Raw genomic sequence first — 18630 nt, forward strand, 5'->3', positions numbered from 1 at the left:
TGTTTGGGCCAAGAAACACAAGGAATGGACATTAGACCAGTGGTCTAATGTGGTTTGCGATTAGTTGGACCATCATTTATTTTTCATATAATTTCGGAAGGTGTGATTGGTTGATCCTAAAAGCTAGATAAAAATACACTTTGGGTGATAATGGGCCTAGAATGGACCATCAAATCAATAGACTTAATAATAGAATCTAATCTCTATGAAGACTGTGTAATTAAATATGATATTTTACATACAAATAAACAAATAGTAAGCTATACTTTAATAATTATAATACAAAATGTGTGAAAACTCCCACTTGCACAGTATTCACATGCTGATAGTTTACCATGCTGGTTCATCCATTTGGTATTAACGAAGGTAAAATGTCTCAGTTTTCATCAGTTTCTGTGATTGCTAACCGGCCTAGAAGAAGCAGTTTTGGTTGGCGTTCAAATCTTCCACAAACCGAACAGCAATGGAGAAAAAATGAAGTAGGAGACCCAACTGGACAGAGGAACAGTGTTTGCTTCTGGCTCAACTGGTCAATAAGAATAAAAGTGTTTAGAGACGTAGATTTGACCCCAAGTCATCACTGCTGCACTGTTGCATTTTTGCTGTTGCTAAATACCTCAGTGTCATTTCCGGTGATATTGCGATTGTAACAAGCTTGATTGTCATTCAGTGTTTGGAGAATATCTCTCCTGCCTCTTCTTTCAGCCATTTTCTCCTCTGCTTAAGAAACTCCTAAGCCTCCTAAAAGTCCTCCTCCCTGCTCTTAACAGATCTCACCTTAGGAGCACTCTTAAGAGCTAAGATTCTTTAGGAATACCTTTTATCTTTACTAGGAGCTACTCTTAACTTTGAGGGGAAAACGTCATGATTCTCAGAATTTTCTTAGAATTTGGCCACTACGCGCAAGACTTTGCGCTAAGAATCTTTAGGAATACAGCCCCTGGCCTCCACAGTCACCTGACCTAAACCTAATCCAGATGGTTTGGGATGAGATGGACCGCAGAGTGAAGCCAAAAGGGCCAGCAAGTGCTCAGCATCTCTGGGAACTCCTTCAAGACTGTTGGAAAACCATTTCAGGTGACAACCTCATGAAGCTCAACAAGAGAATGCCAAGAGTGTGCAAAGTAGTAATCAAAGCAATTTTGAAGAATCTAAAATATGATTTATATTTCACAATGAATTGAATTGAATTGAATTGAATTGAATGGTCCCAACCCCATTAAGAAGGCAAGAAATTCCACAAATGAACCCTGACAAGGTACACCTGTGAAGTGAAAACCATTTCACAGGTGTGAAATGGTTTTCACCGTTTTTGAAGTTATTCCACACTTTTTTGTTTACTACATAATTCCATGTCTTCATTCATAGTGTTTATGCCTTCAGTGAAAATCTACAATGTAAATAGTCATGAAAATAAAGAAAAACCACTCAATGAAAGGGTGTGTCCAAACTTTTGACTGGTACTGTACGTACTAAAACAATATCATAAACTTGCGTCTGTACAGAGTTCCTGTATGTTTGGTATAAGTGACAGCTGAATGCCTAACTTAACCCATTATTTACTTACCGTGTCTACTTGTAGCAGTCCTAGAAAACAGACTAAGATGACCAAGCATAACTGACAGATGGAATTTAAACCCAAAACCCTGATCTGTGTAGTCACAGGACAAAATGAGACATGCTTTTACTTTAAAAAAATAAATAAAAAAATGGCCTGAAATGTGTATACAGGTACACTGGAAAATATAGTATTGAGTGATTGACTTTGTTCACATCCTGCACAACATTCAAACTGTGCTCTTACGTCTACAATCCTAAATACATTAAAAACAAAAAGAAGACCAATTTAATAGCTTCTCTAAAACATAGCACAATATCAACATCTGGTTCTGATTTATTTGGAGTCACTGGCTCTTTTACTTGAATACTGTACGTGTGTATTCAAGTTTACTTTTTATGTTTTTGCATTCATCAGAAAACCTCTGAATAATAACAGCACACAGTTCCATATTTTTTTCTTACCTGGCATCCAAACTTTGTCCTAGTATCTGCAAACAGTTGACTATTGATGTTGCATTGTTACCTGGAGAGCAGAGAGTGCCACATGATAAACATAAAATTCACTGTATGTACTGAGCAGAGTTTGTCCTTTTTTTAATTTATTTATTTTTTTTAATCTGGCTTGGATGTTAACCGTTATAGTGGCTACAAAGTGTCCAGACAAATGTGGACCAACTCCAACTAAAACCAATGGATCAGTGCACACCATTAGTCCAATGTTTTTTTTTTTTTTGTCTGACATGTCCACTTGGGTTTGGAGGATTTATGGAAAGTATGAGCAGTGTGTGCTGCTCTCTAACAAACCACAACCTTCATTGTACTGTGGGTTAGTCCTCCATTATTTACTTTGATTTTGCCAATGAATTTTTACGGGGGGGGGGGCTCTTTTTTTTTTTTCAATCAAAATGTATAGATACAACTTTTATAAGGCCCTTAATTTTGCTTTTATTTATCATTATTCCCATTAACAGGGATAATAAGAAAAACAATTTCGCCACCCAGCAGCCATCTCATATTTTCAATAAATTTATATATTGTTTCATTAATTTCTGAAAGAGTGTTCCACTGACAAGCAGAGGGGAAACCTACTGTTCAGGGAGTTGATTTTCTGGATGTACACATGTGGACAAAATTGTTGGTACCCTTCTGTTAAATAAAGAAAAGCTCACAGTGGTCACTGAAATAACTTGAACTGTGTGTCCCGTAATTAACATCACAAGTGTCTTCAAACATGTAATCAGTCAATCTGCCTATTTAAAGGATGAAAAGTAGTCACTGTGCTGTTTGGTATCATGGTGTGTACCACACTGAGCATGGACCATGGAAAGCCAAGGAGAGAGTTGTCTCAGGAGATTGGAAAGAAAATTGTAGACAAGCATGTTAAAGGTAAAGGCTACATGACCATCTCCAAGCAGCTTGATATTCCTGTGGCTACAGTTGCACATGTTATTCAGAAGTTTAAGGTCTACAAGACTGTAGCCAAACTTCCTATCTAACGTGGTTGCAAGAGGAACATTTATTACAAATGGTAGACACGGATACAAATGACAACCAAAAATCCCAGAAAAACATCCAAAGGTCAGTGTCAGATTGCACCATGTGTCGCTGTTGGAGCCAAAGTGGAAGATGCCGAGGACTCAACTGTTGAAAGCAAATCATGAAAAAGCGAGACTGGAATTTGCCAAAATGCATATTGACAAGCCACAGAGCTTCTGGGAGAATGTCCTTTGGACAGATGAGACAAAACAAAACTGGGCACAGGGGGTTTTGAATCTGCTCAGGGTACAATGAAATCTCAAGACTATCAAGGCATTCTGGAGCGAAATGTGCTGCCCTGTGTCAGAAAGCTTGGTCTCAGTCATAGGTCACTGGTCCTCCAACAGGACAATGACCAAAAACACAGGTAAAAAAACAAACAAACAAAAAAACCAAGAATGGCTAAGAACAAAACGTTGGACTGTTGTCAAGTGTCCTTCCATGAGCCCTGATCTAAAACCTTTTAAACATCTGTGGTAGGAACTGGAAGATGCAGCCTGTAGAAGGCACCCTTCAAACCTGAGACCACTGGAGCAGTTTGCTCACAAAGAGTGGACCAAAATACCTGTCAATGGGTGCAAAAGTCTCATTGAGAGTTTAAAAAAATAAATCACTTGACTGCAGAGATTGCCTCAAATGTTGTGCAACCAAATATTAAGTTAGGGGTAACATTGTGGGGTTTTCATTCTTTAAAGGAAGGGTATCACTAATTTTGTCCACATGTGTATCTGTCGACCTTAGAATACTGGAGCTAGTTAGGGTAGGCTGGGAATTGTGCAGTCAATTTAAGCAAAAAGTCACTCTAAAACAACAAAACAGCAGCATGCCAACACAACTAGGGAACTGACACTTCACTAACAAGTTGATGCAAAATCAAACACTTATGACAACATCAATTTTTAATTTGCTATAGTACCACAACCATGGAAAAGTACCATATATAATTACATGGATAATGACGATGCAAGTGCAAGTAAGGCAAAAAATCCACTCTGATTTGTAAAAAAAAAAAATAATAATAAAAAATGGCGCCAGAGATATTCTGCATTTGAGTCTGCTGATCAGGGAGCTTCTGTGTTATACATTTCGAGAGGTCGGATTTCAACCTTTACAGGTAACCAGTGGAGTTTTTGACCATTAGAGGCGCTATGATACAGTGGCCAAGAGAGCTCAACTTACTGCATACATAAAAAAACACATCCAAATATACAAAACACAAGCAATGTAAGACAGTGTCTTCATCAATTTGACAACATGTGCTGTGCAAATCCTCACAATACCGGTAAATACAGAAATGCACTGCAAATACTCACACCACCCACTATGGGACCCCAAAAAGTGATAAACATGACTGGGGCATGCTTGTTATTCAATGGTTTTATGACTTTTGGAACTGATGTTGTTCTGATTATTTGCTAGTGCTGTAAGTCTTTGCTGGTGGTACGTGCATGCGTTGTCAAATTGGAAAGGACACTTTCTTGACTTGCTTGTGATTGTCTTTTTGTATGTGTTCTCATAGGTTGCCATGTGTTGAGATGTCTCAGAGCAATGTGGGTTCTATGCATCCATGCAAATGGTTTTAAGAAAAAGAGGTGCAAGTAAAAGGAAAGCAAAATAAAACTACTAGCAAGTAAACATGAAATCACATTTCAAACTTTATGAACCAGAGTTGTAACTGCTACATGTAGAAAGAAAGGATTAAACACGTTGGTTACACTGTCCTTACCAAAAAGTGATATCCTATGTCTGACAAGAACTCCGAGTTTGCAGAAAAGACTAATTGAAAGCAGAAGAGGTAAAACGGAGATTTTAAACAGTTCAGTGGCTATAATAGAAAGAACTACAGATCAACATTTAGACTAGGTCTCACACTGAAGCAATGAGAAGTTCGAAAGTTTGTTATCAAGCCATGGTTTGTTCTTGGTTTTTTGACTTTTGTTTGCTTGCCACACTCACCTGGTCACCATCTCCTTTTCTTTGTTAGAGGCGTGGCCACCACTGCTCACTGGATGTATGGCTGTGGACAGGAAGTACAGCCTGTGGTTTTTAAAGTACAGATCCACCAATGGCAACACAACCTGTAAGCGAAAAGCCATGGACAGTGTAATTATACAGTATGTGTCAAACAGATACAAAACCATTTCAGTGTGGATTTAAGCAAAATCTTCATGTTTTGACACACAGTTTTAATACAGTGGCCAAAATTAATTATAAGATACAAATAAGCTGAGCTAAAATGCATAAAAGACAAAGGAATTTAGATTTCATTTATTCAGAGTTGTTTACACTAAACTCAAACACACAAACAAGAGGTGAGAGGACTAGAAATCATGCTGTAGATAATCACTGACGTAAAACACTTTTACCTCTGTGGTTTTAGTATGAAATTTAATGGTTAAAAATTTCCTTCACATAAATCATATCCAGGGACAAATGCAAACATACACAATTACCAAAAAACTGTTGTACTGAAAATATTATGACCTTTCCAAAAAACTTAATCTGCTGTTCATGAGGAGTCTTCTCTCCCTTCGGCCTTGTTTCCAGATCTAAATGACAAGCAGAACAGAATAACAACAAAGTCTGGATGAATATATGTGGGGACGTCAGGACATCCTCATTTATGGTTGAACTAGCGACAAGACTTTAACTTAATTTACTAAAATATTTATACTGCTCGGTTATGTGACATGATCACCCCATCATTTCATTCCTTTCCATCAAAAATGGTATGTTGGTACAATCCATTTGGGTTTTCGGTCCCTTAAGATATGTTAAGTGGATAAGCACCACATCTGGCTGCTTGGAGGATTTGGAGGAAAGATGTAGGAATTACAATTTTTTATACAAAGTCCACTTTTTTAGACACTAATAAGTGACTGGACAACTGTTTCATGAACAGGAATGTGGAATATGATATCAATTAAGCAGGTAAAAGGTCTGGATCAGTTTTCAAACCTGTTGCTGTGAACCCACCACATCAATTTAAAGCAGTGGTTCCCAAAGTGGGGCGAGACAACAACATAAGGGAGCGGGACAGGATTTAGGAGTCTTTCTCTCTGGATTTGCCAGTTGCGGGACAGAATTTTTTTTTTGGGGGGGGGGGGCTGTCACGCATGTGGTTGGGATATGGCGGGAGTATTTTTGTGGGCTCAGGATGGGATGGGAGCGATGAGATGCACAGGTTTTTTACGGGCTCCCACACAAACGCAAACCTGTTACACTGAACATATTACACAGTAAAGTTTACTTTTATTTGTTCAAAAAAGGTTGAGGTTTGTATGAATTACAATGTGTGAAAAAAACTACAATGAAGTCTGAAAACATTTTTTTTTTGGTGGGGGGGGACCACTGATTTAAAGGAACTTCTAAAGGATTTGAAACAAGACATCCTTCTCTGACTTCTCTTCTTTTGCAGCCAAACAAAGAGGACCATTCATACATTCATAAAGTGTTTTGGAAGTTTTGGAACCACGTACTTTGTACAGATGAAACTAAGTTCAACAGGTGCAATAATGAGAGGAAGTAAAAAAGCAAGTTGGGAAGTCCACTTGTTGATGATGTCCATTAGTTCTGCACTTCAGACAGTCATTGCTTATATTTTAATAATGACTGCGTTAATTTGTCCACTCACTTTTGAACCTTTGAAAATATACAGTAAAATGCTACATATAATGTTATATTCCCACACCTTTCCTCCAGTTGGGGATATGAATACCCTCAAATTAAAGCTGTCTGCTTTTGAAGCCCATGTTCATTATTTGACTGTGACTTCAATATGTTTTTGTTATTAGCTTAACTATAAAACATGTGCCAGTGTCCAAACATGGGCCTGACAATTCTGTATATTGGTTTTTCTCTCGCTTTGCCAGGGTACTAATGGCACAAGCCTGGATCTACATCAGCCTGTGGGAATCTATGCAAGAGTTACAGTATTTGAGATGCTTTATTATTCATTAGACATCAGATGAGTCTCACCTAACTCCATCATATGGTGGTGGGCTTGGTCTACATATGTGATGAGCTGCTGGAGGAAAGTGTAGGCAAATCGTTTCTCTATTGCTGGAGTGTCTAGTTCCTGCAACTTCACACTTCTGGAAATAACATACACAAAAGAATTGTCTGACATTTTCATTTAATCCATATTCTCATGAGAGGACATCTAGCCTGTCTTACTTAAAGTTAAAAGATGAGGCTATTGTACCTGTCAGTTGTTATTTAATATGTTGATACAATATGATAACAAATGCTAAGGTTAGCCAAATGACGTGACTACATACAGAATCTCAGAAATCGTAGTTGCTGTATGTCATGAGATCTTGTATGAAGAGGGTTATAGTTTTGAAAAACTTCAGACTAATTCTTTTAGTTTATTTAAATAAGCACAACAAACCAAACTGTTACACTATGCCTTTACAGATTATAGTACACGTTGCACAAATATTTGAATCAGCCAATCAAATTCAAACAAATTTCACATCGCAGCACTTCAGGACAGTGTATGTCCTACCTGGACACAGAGTAACCATTGATCTGAAGGAACTTGAGGATGTCTTGTGCTTTTTCTCTGTCTTTGGATTTTTCTTTGGCAGTTAGTGTATCATAAGGAACCAATAGTGGATGGTTTCCTCCACCTGGAGACAAGAACAGCACAGCAGGTTGGAGGAAAAAAAAAAGAGAAAAATAAACAATCCACTGTAAAGCAGTAAAGGAAACCTTACATTTTTTTCTATAACATTTTGTCAATATTCCAATTCCTTCTTACACTCCCAGAATTATGGTAATTATATCTCCAGCTTAATGTCGGGCTTCCATAAATACAATTTTACTCCATTCCTCTTAACAAAACTGTCTGGTCACATGGAGATTGGGTGAAAACAGCACTTTTCAGGTCTAGCCACCAATTTTCTGTGTAGGCTTTGACTCAGCCACTGGAAACATTCACCTTCTTGTCTTTAAACCAACCATTATATTTGTAGATGTTGCTGCATTATTTGGCACACAGTATGTACACTGGAAAATACATATTTTATTAAGTCAAGGTTTGCTTGCAACTTTCTCTAAGTTTTTCTGCTTTAATTTTATCCCCTACCATCCTCACCAACATGATGTGTTTGTGGTGATGTTCAGGGGTTAGTGTCCACCATACATGTTGTCTGCATATGTCATGCATATTTGTAGACAGGAACACTGATTAACCAGTGACTGAGCCTTCCAGGTAAAGTGTCTTTACACTACAGTCAATCCAGGCACATTGACTGCACTCCACTGATCTCCATTTCACTTACTGTGAAATAACTAGCACCAACTGAACCTCTCTTGAATTAGGTCACTTATACAATCATGCATAATTAATCATTTTTTTTATTAATTTGCAAACTATTTTTTAATAAACAAAATAAATAAAGACTTGCATTTACCATAACTCCAACTAGAAAATGGGAAACATCCAAAGAGGAGAATGCTTTTCATAAAAAAGCATGTGTGGAACCCTGTTTGTGGATGTATGTGAGATTTACCTTTCACTTCCAGCTCCATTTTCTTTTTCATAGCCCAGATATTATGATAATTCTCTGCAAGCAACTCTGCCAGAGACTGGGAAAAAAATCAAAGTTCTATTCATCTATCCATCCTCAAAATATTTTATATATTATTATTATACTGTAAATAGCCTCTTGTCCGATGATAGCCCTCGTGACCCTTCACAGGACAAGCGGTTACAGAAGATGACTGAATGAATGAATGAATTATTATAAATAGTCCTCCTTAGTGATACATCTAGCTTATGGCATCCAACAAGTTTTTGTTTTTGCATTTCATCAAATAATGTATATTGTTTTATCATCTTTTGTACACACTAACCTGCATATCTCTGGACAGTGTAACATTGCTCATATCAATGGGTCTTGGGCTGAAAGCTGGAGAGCCTTCAAAAGACAGCTGTGGAAGGAAGGAAGGTCTGTTTGATGTCACTTTTCTTTTTAATATTAATTTTAAACAGCCCCTTTCAAAATAAATTAGCAAAGTGCTTTACAATAACTTTACAACAAAAAATCCATAACTAAATAATTTAAACTGTCACAAAAATTTCATAACAATCCAGTAAGAATAAGCCATTTGATAGAAGTAAGTCTCATGAAGAAATATAAAGAGGATACTGGCTTTCACACCTGCTGTCAAAGATCCAGATATGTACCCTGTTTAAAAAAATGTAAAAATATATAATAAGCTTATATATGCTCATGTGTTCATGTGCACCTGGCTCGCCTGTGATATCCTTCTGGATTTGTCATGGCGATTGGAAGGGTCTCCCTCCCTTATCCTATCAATGCTCCAACCCCATGACAGCATGGTTTTAAGAGACTCTCTGATAGGCCCACAGTACACCTCTTTATCCTAAAACAGGAAAAAAAGTGTTTATTGTAAGCGGACAACAAAAGGTAAAAACGCCTACTTCAAGAATCCACACACAGCCTGAATCCAGAATTTCACATTTTCTGATATTCTACACTTTGTGTTGACTACAGACAGTTGGAATGCTTTTGACCAACAGACTCATACAGCTACATGCAAGCTACCTTCTCAGAGAGGCCTTTGTAAGGTTTCAGTAGAGGGTGGCTCTTTCCAATTTCACAGATCTGTTCCCCATGAGACCAGCCATCGGAAAACTAGAACGCAAATACATTTTATCATCATTTGAGAATGTACTGAGTTTGCATATTATGTCAGCATATAGCATGACAAATTTAATATTAAAATGTTAAGCAACTTCTCCCTTACCTTTTCTATACACCATTTCTCATGGTTGTGCTCTGCATATCGGGCAATGAAACAGTCCAGTTTCTCTGAGACAGACACACTGTCGAAGAGGGACAAGAAGAAGAAACACCTTCAAATATGTGGCATCTCCTTGTGTCAAGGCTAATCAGAAAAACATAAAAGGTCAAGCAGGCCCAGAATAATAATAAATGTGGCGCATACTTAGTGGTGTCTGCAGGCTGGGGAATGAAATTTCCCTCCAAGTCCATAGACGACTGCTTCTCCATCATGGCCATGTAGTTGGACTCCATGTAGTCTGGGGGAAGAGCTCCAGCGACAGCACTGAGACATGGCAGCGCAAGCTTATAAAGCTCCTCATCATACTGCTACATATAAAAACACACACACAGCATTTAAGTATGCCACTTTATACATCATTTGGTAGCAGTTTTGCCTTCAAGGATTACCACAGTTAAATATCAATGACATGCACAGAACTGTCAATGCACTTTCCGCGGTACCAACCAGGGATTGAGAAAGACTTTTGAGAAGGCTAGCTGGATTCTGACTCCCAAGGGGGTGTTCTGCAGATGGTTACAATATTCAATGCCTGAGTTTTTCAGTTATGTTCTTACTGCGGCAGATAGGGTTAGCGATTCAATCCCCAGAATGTGCCACATGCTGAAGTGTCCTTGAAGAAGGCACTGAACCCCCAGTTGCTTCCAGTGCGTTGCACTGGTTTGTAAATATGTGTGTGCTTGTGTGAGCTAATGGGTAGATGCGTCTGTGACTGTAAAGCGCTTTGAGTAACAATAGGTAGAAAAGTGCTGAATAAAAACAAGGCCATTTTACCATTTTCAAAATCCAACAACACAGAGCCAAAAACAAGAACTGAACAGGAACACGAGGGAATATACACGGGGAGACTTCACAGCACGGGTACCAAAAACACAAGCTCTTGACACTTTTATATTTGCAAGTCTGAACTTTTATGCATCCTAATTCCAGTTGATTCCCCCCTGTCCTCCCCATTCATCAAAACTCAAAACTGTGAACATACGCTACACATTTTCTTATATTTATCCCCTAATTTATTTAATTTTCATATTTCAATAGATATAATACAAATATAGAGCCTCACCTTGCAAGAAAGAGCACTGAATATTCCCCAGAACAATTTCCTCGAGAGGTGAAGCTCTTCATCTGATGCTGCACCAAAATTGCCCCAACCTCCAGCCAGGCAATAATATTTCCAGCAACGCTCATAGTGATTGGTCAGTAGCTGGGGACAGGGAAGAAAGAGTGGGCTTTATAAATGTAGCGTGTGCACAAAAGATCAATATAAAAGGAAGTAAATCCTGACTTCTTTACTTTTTTGAATATGTCATGCTGTAAAAGGTGACTTCAATTCTATATGATTATTGTGTTTCTCACCTTCAGAGGCATCTTGGTGTGTTCATTAAGCAGTGGAACATCAAACACCAGCCTCCTCAGCAGATGCTGCATCATTGAAGGCCTCAGCTTGCTGCACATTATTAATATGACATAAATTAATAAACTATTAGCGCTGACACAGAATACGGTATGAACAATATAAAACCACAATACATGAAACAATGGGTATAACTTTGTTAAAAGAATATGAATGGAACCTTAATTGGGCTTTGTAGAAGATTTAAAAATAGAAAACTGGGAAACATCTACAAATGACATGACAAGAAGACAAAATGCGAAGGACACTGACATGTAAATAAGATTGTCAGGCACTGAGTCTAACAATCATAATTTTGATAAAGATCCATTAAGAACCTTTTTTATTTTGTAACCCCATGTCAGATAGGACCCCAATACCCCTTGTCAGAATATCACAATGCTTATTTGACAACCGCTACATATATGATGGAACATTAACTTACACTGTGGATATATGAACACTGCTGACATATAAATGTCCTAATAGAATATGTCCAGTCTTACCCACATACAGCTAGCAGACATTCCTCTATGGCATCCCTTTGGGCCTTGGTGAGGCAGCAGCCTTTGGACAGGCGGTACACCGTGTGAAGGAAGGAGTCGATCAGTGATGCAAATGGCTCAGTCCCCGCAAACAGTGGAGCACATTTAGTCAGGAGAGGCAACACAGCTGTACACAAATACCTGTTGAGGGCAAGTGCCATATCTGTGGCACTGAGAGTAACCTGACACAAACATAAAGACAATTTAGAGGTGAAACATATGAATTCTCTGTTTTCTTTTTATATATTTTGGTATGAACCTTCACTTGGTAGTTATTAAATTGTAATCCCATAGTAGTGTTTCACCCTCCCTCCTGATCTGGCAATAGATGACAAAGGAGTGGCTGGAGCCCAGCAATCATCTAAAGCTCTGTGTCTGCCAATGCTGTCTCTGTTTTACATGTTTTACAACTGAGGCATTAAAGCATTAGCAGAGCAAATTCTCAATGAAGAGTTGAAAGTTTACTTAATAGTACTAGATCACATTTTATCCAGTTATCACATTTGTAAACCTCTTGCACACCAAGAGTCAACACACAAAGATGTTTTTGATTTATGATTGGAGTCATATGACTGACATACTACCATGACATACTGTATTACTCCCTCTACTTTCTAATTATTGCGCCTAATTGGATTAAATAACATTTTAAAAAATGGTTTTATGTTTTAATAGTAAGAAGAGTTTGGCTGTGTAGTGTGGTGCAAGGGAATTAAAACACATATGTAGAGCCTTTAATATACAATGCCAATAGTAACCCAATCTGTAAAATGAATAATGGGTGGCAAAAATCTATTTCCAGTGTGAAACATGGAAAATAGAAGTATAAAGCTGCATAGAAAAACTTAAGCACAAGTACTTCAGCAAATGCATTTACATTGTTCCCCCACTGGTGGGGGACCAATAAGAACAATGTCAAGACATCTTTCCCTGTAACAAAACTAAATGCCAAAGATATCTAATCAGGTAATGATTGAAAATAGCAGGAAAAAATAAGATACAACATACAGTGTCCAGAGAGGCAGCAGCTCTGAGATCTGGTAAGAATCCGACCTCCAGGAGGTGGAGGAGAAAATTCTGGTCTTCTATACCATAGACCCGGTCAAGGAACAGGACCATGGCAGCTTTATGGTCAGGACAGAATCCTGCTGACATGTCCGGCTCCACAACCAACCCATCTATGCATCCGCACACAAACACACACACACACAAAACAAGGTAAATGTATTGATGATTAAAGGGCTAAATATTTTTTTAACGACTTTCAATTTTAGAACTTTTAAAGACATTTGTGTCTGCATATTTTCTCCTTTGAATGTCCTTTGGACCGGTTTAAAACAGGGATTACAGTTATTAGTGACTGGTCGTGGGGGTGGCCTAATGAGTGTTTTTAAGAGGAGTTTTAAATGTTGTCAAATTCACAGTGATGAATCTTCCTCTTTTAAAGGTCTCACTTTTAAACTGTGTGCATCCCATTCTACTTGCTATTATTTACCACTTTCCAAAACCAATTGCCATTTTTTTTTAAATTAAGTTCAAGCATGGGCACACCCTGGAACTAGCTGTTTCTCTGGGTGTAAATAAAAACATTGTAGACGTGATTGATTTGATCATATCTGAATACGGATGTTTTTAACTAACCTCTACTGGTCATCAGCACCATCTCTTCCTTAATGACCAAAGCATTTCTCGAATTCTGGACTCTCTTAGACAACCTTAACCTCCATTCCTCCGATCACTCCAACACAAATGATCGAAATATGTCTGAAAAGGTTCTCAGTCATCCAGGGCATGGTGTTTCCAAAAGAGGACTTGTAGAGTTTTTTTGAGAAGACGTTTCACCACTCATCCGAGTAGCTTTTTCAGTTCTAGGGGACTGGTGGGAAGTTTGAGGTTTAAATAGGAAACTTAGTGAAACTTGCTTGTTGTGTGATGGAGGCATTGATAAAAGAGTTTTGTGCAAATTGTGCAAAAAAGAAAAAAAAAACTCTTTTTGCATACCACTGAAGCACTTCAACCCTACGGTGCCATCTAAGAGCTGTTAGCGCTACCAGTCCCGGTCCGAGTACGGACCACTGACTGTACTTTTTTTTTTTTTTTTTAACCATTTAAAGTCAATACTGTTCTGAAAAGTACTCAAAGTGAATGAACATTTAATGAAAATTAAATGCTATTGAATATGTCATTATTATCAGTTTTTAAAAAAAAATAAAGTGACAGGTGATGATTTTTATGACCCTGTCAGTCAAAATGACAGACAACGAAAAAGTCTAGCACAACCTATGGGTTAGATACTTACCTGTCGTTGAGGAGGGACTGTTTGTCCCTGTCCTCTTTCCCTATGAATGGAGGCCCTGACTGGCAAGGGTCATTAGAGCACCATTCATAGGGAAAGAGGACAGGGATAAACAGTCTCCCCTCAACGACAAGTAAGTATCTAAGGTGGGCTCTGTGGTAGGGGCAGAACTGGAGTTCCTGACATCGGTGGCAGATGCAAGGAACTTGAACAAACTACGGTCCATCGTGAACAATGTCTACACCATAGTCAGGCAGAGAACCTCATTCAGTGACAGACTGCTGTCCTGCACCACAGACAGGTTGAGGAGGTCGTTTGTCCAACCAACCAACTGGATGGTGATTATATATATGTATATATATATATACATATGCCGCCCCGACTGGGGACTCCATTGTCCTGCTGGGAGACTTCAACGCTCAAGTGGGCAATGACACCGTGACCTATAGGGGCGTGACTGGGAGGAATGGCCTGCCTGATCTGTACCCAAGCGGTGTTCAGTTACTGGACTTCTGTGCAAGACCTCCGGCAGAGCTTCAACCGCGTTCCGGGGGCGGTAGGGGACATTGAGTCCAAATGGGCCATGTTCCGCTCCGCCACTGTGGAGGCGGCTGTTGCAAGTTGCGGCCACAAGGTCGCTGGTGCTGGTAGCAGCGGTAAGCCGTCGGGCTGAAGAAGGAGGCCTACAGGGCATGGCTGGTCTGTGGATCTCCTAAAGCAGCTGACCGGTACTGGATGGCTTGGCGGTCCGCGGCGAGGGCAGTCGCTGAGGCAAAAACTCGGGCGTGGGAGGAGTTCGGTGAGGCTACGGAAGAAGACTATTGATCAGCTCCGAAGAGGTTCTGGCAAACCGTCCTGCGCCTTGGGGGGCTGGGTGGCAACTCGCTCACACTGTTTTCAGTGGGGGTGGGGAGCTGCTGACGTCAAAATGGGATATCGTCGGGCGATGGAAGGAATACTTTGAGGAGCTTCTCAATCCCACCAACACGTATTCCATAGAGGAAACAGAGCCGGAGGGCCTGGGGTTGGATCATCCAATTTCTGCGGCAGAAGTCGCCGAGGTAGTAAAACAAATCTGCGGCGGTGGAGCTCCAGGAGCGGATGAGATCCGCCCTGGGTATCTCAGGCTCTGGATGTTATAGGGCTGTCCTGACTGACACGCCTCTGCAACATTACGTGGACATCAGTGTCAGTACCACTGGAGTGACAGACCGGGGTGGTGGTCCCCATCTTTAAAAAAAGGGGACCAGAGGGTATGTTCCAACTATAGGGAGATCACAGTCCTCAGCCTCGCCGGCAAGGTCTATGCCAGGGTGCTGGAAAAGAGGGTCCGGTCGATGGTTGAACCTCAGATCGAGGAGGAAAAATGCGGTTTTCATCCCGGATGTGGAACCATGGACCAGCTCTTTACCCTCCCTAGGGTGCTGGATGGGAAATGGGGAATTTGCCCAACCAGTGCACATGTGTTTTGTGGATCTGGAGAAGGCTTATGACCATGTCCCCAGAGGCATCCTGTAGGAGCTGCTCCAGGAGTATGGGGTGGATGGCCCCTTACTAAGGGCCATACAGTCCTTGTACCAAAGGAGTGCGAGTTTGGTCCGTGTAGCCGGTAGTAAGTCGGACCTGTTCCCAGTGAGGGTTGGACTCTGCCAGGACTGCCCTTTGTCACCAGTTCTGTTCATAATTTTTATGGACAGGCACAGCCAGGTGGGGGAGGGTGTCGGGTTCAGTGATCAGAGGATCTCGTCCCTGCTTTTTGCAGATGATGTGGTCCTCTTAGCTTCATCGAACAACGACCTCCAGCTCTTGCTGGGGCAGTTCGCAGCCGAGTGTGAAGCGGCTGGCATGAAGATCAGCACCTCCAAATCTGAGGCCATGGTCCTCAGTCGGAAAAGGGTGGATTGCCCACTCTGGGTCGAGAAGGAGGTCCTGTCTCAAGTGGAGGAGTTCAAGTATCTCAGGGTCTTGCTCACGAGTGAGGGTAGGAGGGAGCGAGAGATCGACAGGCGGATGCTTAACCGGTCAGTCGTGGTGAAGAGAGAGCTAAGCCGAAAGGCAAAGCTCTCAATTTACTGGTCAATCTATGTTCAAACTCTCACCTATGGTCATGAACTTAGGGTAATAACCGAAAGAACAAGACCCACTGTAAGGAGACCTTGGGGCCGACCCAGGACACAATGGAGGGATTATATCTCCCGTCTGGCCTGGGAACTCATTCATTTTTACGGCGTGGAACAGTATAACTCCAAAGCTAATATTTTGTGAAGTATATACCCAAACTTAATCAGTCTCTAGGGGGTGCTACAAAAGCAACATTTCAATATATCAAAAACTGCAATAGCTAACTTAATGAAATTTGGCATACACAATCTGTAAAATACTGTGTAGACGCTCATCAAGTTGCGTGACATTACGTCTACAGGGGGCACTACAGGTGACATGGAAACATTTAATATGACTTTAAGGCCTATAACTAGCAACCGTCATTATAATATGCTTGGATACAATCATGCCAAGTTTTGTGAAATTTGGGCTGTAGGGGGGGCTACAACCACTACATATTTATATCTCACAAACCACCACAGTAAACTGCTTGAAATTTGACAATAATAATCACCGGATGACTCCTTACAAGCCCACCAAGTTTCGCGCAATACGGTCTATTTCAGGTCTTTTCTCACCTGCTCCCTCTAGTGGCCGACTGAGGCAATGGCATCTTGTGTATGAAATTTGGCACACACAATCTGTAAAATACTGTGTAGACGCCCCTTCAAGTTGTGTGACATTACATCTACAGGGGGCGCTACAGGTAAATGGCCTTGCTTTTATATAGCGCTTTTCTACCTATTGGTACTCAAAGCGCTTTACAGTCATAGACACATCTACCCATTCGCTCACACAAGCACTCACACATTCACACACCAGTGCCACGCACTGGGAGCAACTGGGGGTTCAGTGTCTTGCTCAAGGACACTTCGGCATGTGGCACATTCCGGGGATCGAACCGCTAACTCTCTGGTTCATGGACAACCCGCTCTACCTACTGAGCCATAGCCGCCACAGGTGACAGGGAAACATTTAATATGACTTTAAGGCCTATAACTAGCAAACGTCATTATAATATGCTTGCGTACAATCATGCCAAGTTTTGGGTTAGGGGGTTCTACAACCACTACATGTTTATATCTCACAAACCACCACAGTAAACTACTGGTGACTTATGCCTCTGCGTCCTGCTCGAGGCCGACTTTGCCACGGCATGGACCCCTTTATGAACACTAGCGATCATCTAGTTATTATTATTATTAGAGGATTTCATGTCAAGTGTGGGTCCTGGAGGTTTTGCTTACCTTTAGCTAGGTTAGGCATGGAGAATGAAATGCTGATGACTCCTACCAGGTCTTCAATAGGAATGAGAGATCTCAAAATGGCTCTGATACGGATTGCTTCACCTTTACCAGCATGGATCAACTAAATTGGCCAAAAGAAGTCACAGAGAGAGATAGAGAGTCTGCGTGAGTGTTTATTGGCTCGTCTGTGTGTACAGTCTGTTGTCACTTACATGCATCTCTGGAGCACAGCGACCAAGGAGATCGATAAGAGCAGCATAGAAAGTCATGACAGCATTTCCCATGTGGATGGTATCATCTTCCTCGTCCATGTCACTGCTACACACACACAGATTAACTGCAAGTAAATACTTGAGACCAGGTTTAGGTTGTATTTTTTTCAAACAAACATGCAGGCAAAATGCTAAAACTAATGCACCCCACAACAATCAAAAATTAACTGTATGAACTTGTGCAGAGATGTCTGTCCATGTTAGTCATGTGTGTGCTGGAGTTATATCACCGTACATCATAAAACTCAATGGCGGGAGGGGGGGTGCTTTATCTCACTGACAATGGTAATGGTCATCTTGTTCAGAGCAAGCACTGAATCTGACAAACTAATTTCGCTCTGTTTTTTTTTTTTTTTTTGCAGAAGAATGATTGATAAATGCATACAGTTGCAGACAGCATATGAGCAACCAGATGGAATTTATTTATTTAGTTTTAAGTTAGATACTTATTTTTACCAGCACAGTAAGCATGTTAATTTAATCCACCGATGTAATGGACAATTTGCAGTCGACTACTAACTCGACTACTTGTGGAGTAAAACTTGTCCAAGCATAATTACAGTGTCTTGCTGCTTTCAGACGTAGGGGATGGACCATCTCTAGAGGGATCCAGAGAGATCTTAATGGCTTCCTCCATTGCTGCCAGCAACCCATCACCACCTTCACCTCGAAGGGCAGGACCAAAACATTCTGGTCGCCGAATAAGAAGCCTCACCACAACATTGGCATTCTCTTCCACACTTTCACCTGTCCGCAAACCAGGATGCAGTCAAACTTTATGCCACACTGACATTGACAGATTTAAAAATAAATAAATAAATAAATCTGAAATTATACCAGT

At 40.4% G+C, this 18630-nt stretch overlaps 1 protein-coding gene across 1 annotated transcript in view; it reads right to left on the reverse strand.

Moving 5' to 3' along the window:
* ryr2a (ryanodine receptor 2a (cardiac)) overlaps positions 1 to 18630 on the reverse strand; it is a gene marked incomplete at its 5' end in the record, with an annotated part of 253225 nt that overhangs the window by 78254 nt on the left and 156341 nt on the right. Inside the window, 19 exon segments of the mRNA XM_084568164.1 lie at positions 2023 to 2083; positions 4823 to 4872; positions 5053 to 5174; positions 5581 to 5645; positions 7075 to 7190; positions 7607 to 7730; positions 8616 to 8691; positions 8959 to 9036; positions 9355 to 9492; positions 9675 to 9764; positions 9877 to 9955; positions 10078 to 10241; positions 10997 to 11137; positions 11290 to 11380; positions 11833 to 12053; positions 12880 to 13049; positions 17518 to 17638; positions 17730 to 17835; positions 18350 to 18536. Of these exon segments, the coding sequence (XP_084424290.1) occupies positions 2023 to 2083; positions 4823 to 4872; positions 5053 to 5174; positions 5581 to 5645; positions 7075 to 7190; positions 7607 to 7730; positions 8616 to 8691; positions 8959 to 9036; positions 9355 to 9492; positions 9675 to 9764; positions 9877 to 9955; positions 10078 to 10241; positions 10997 to 11137; positions 11290 to 11380; positions 11833 to 12053; positions 12880 to 13049; positions 17518 to 17638; positions 17730 to 17835; positions 18350 to 18536 (2200 nt within the window).

This window comes from Chelon labrosus, assembly GCF_963514085.1.
Source record: "Chelon labrosus genome assembly, chromosome: 19".
NCBI lineage: Eukaryota > Metazoa > Chordata > Actinopteri > Mugiliformes > Mugilidae > Chelon > Chelon labrosus.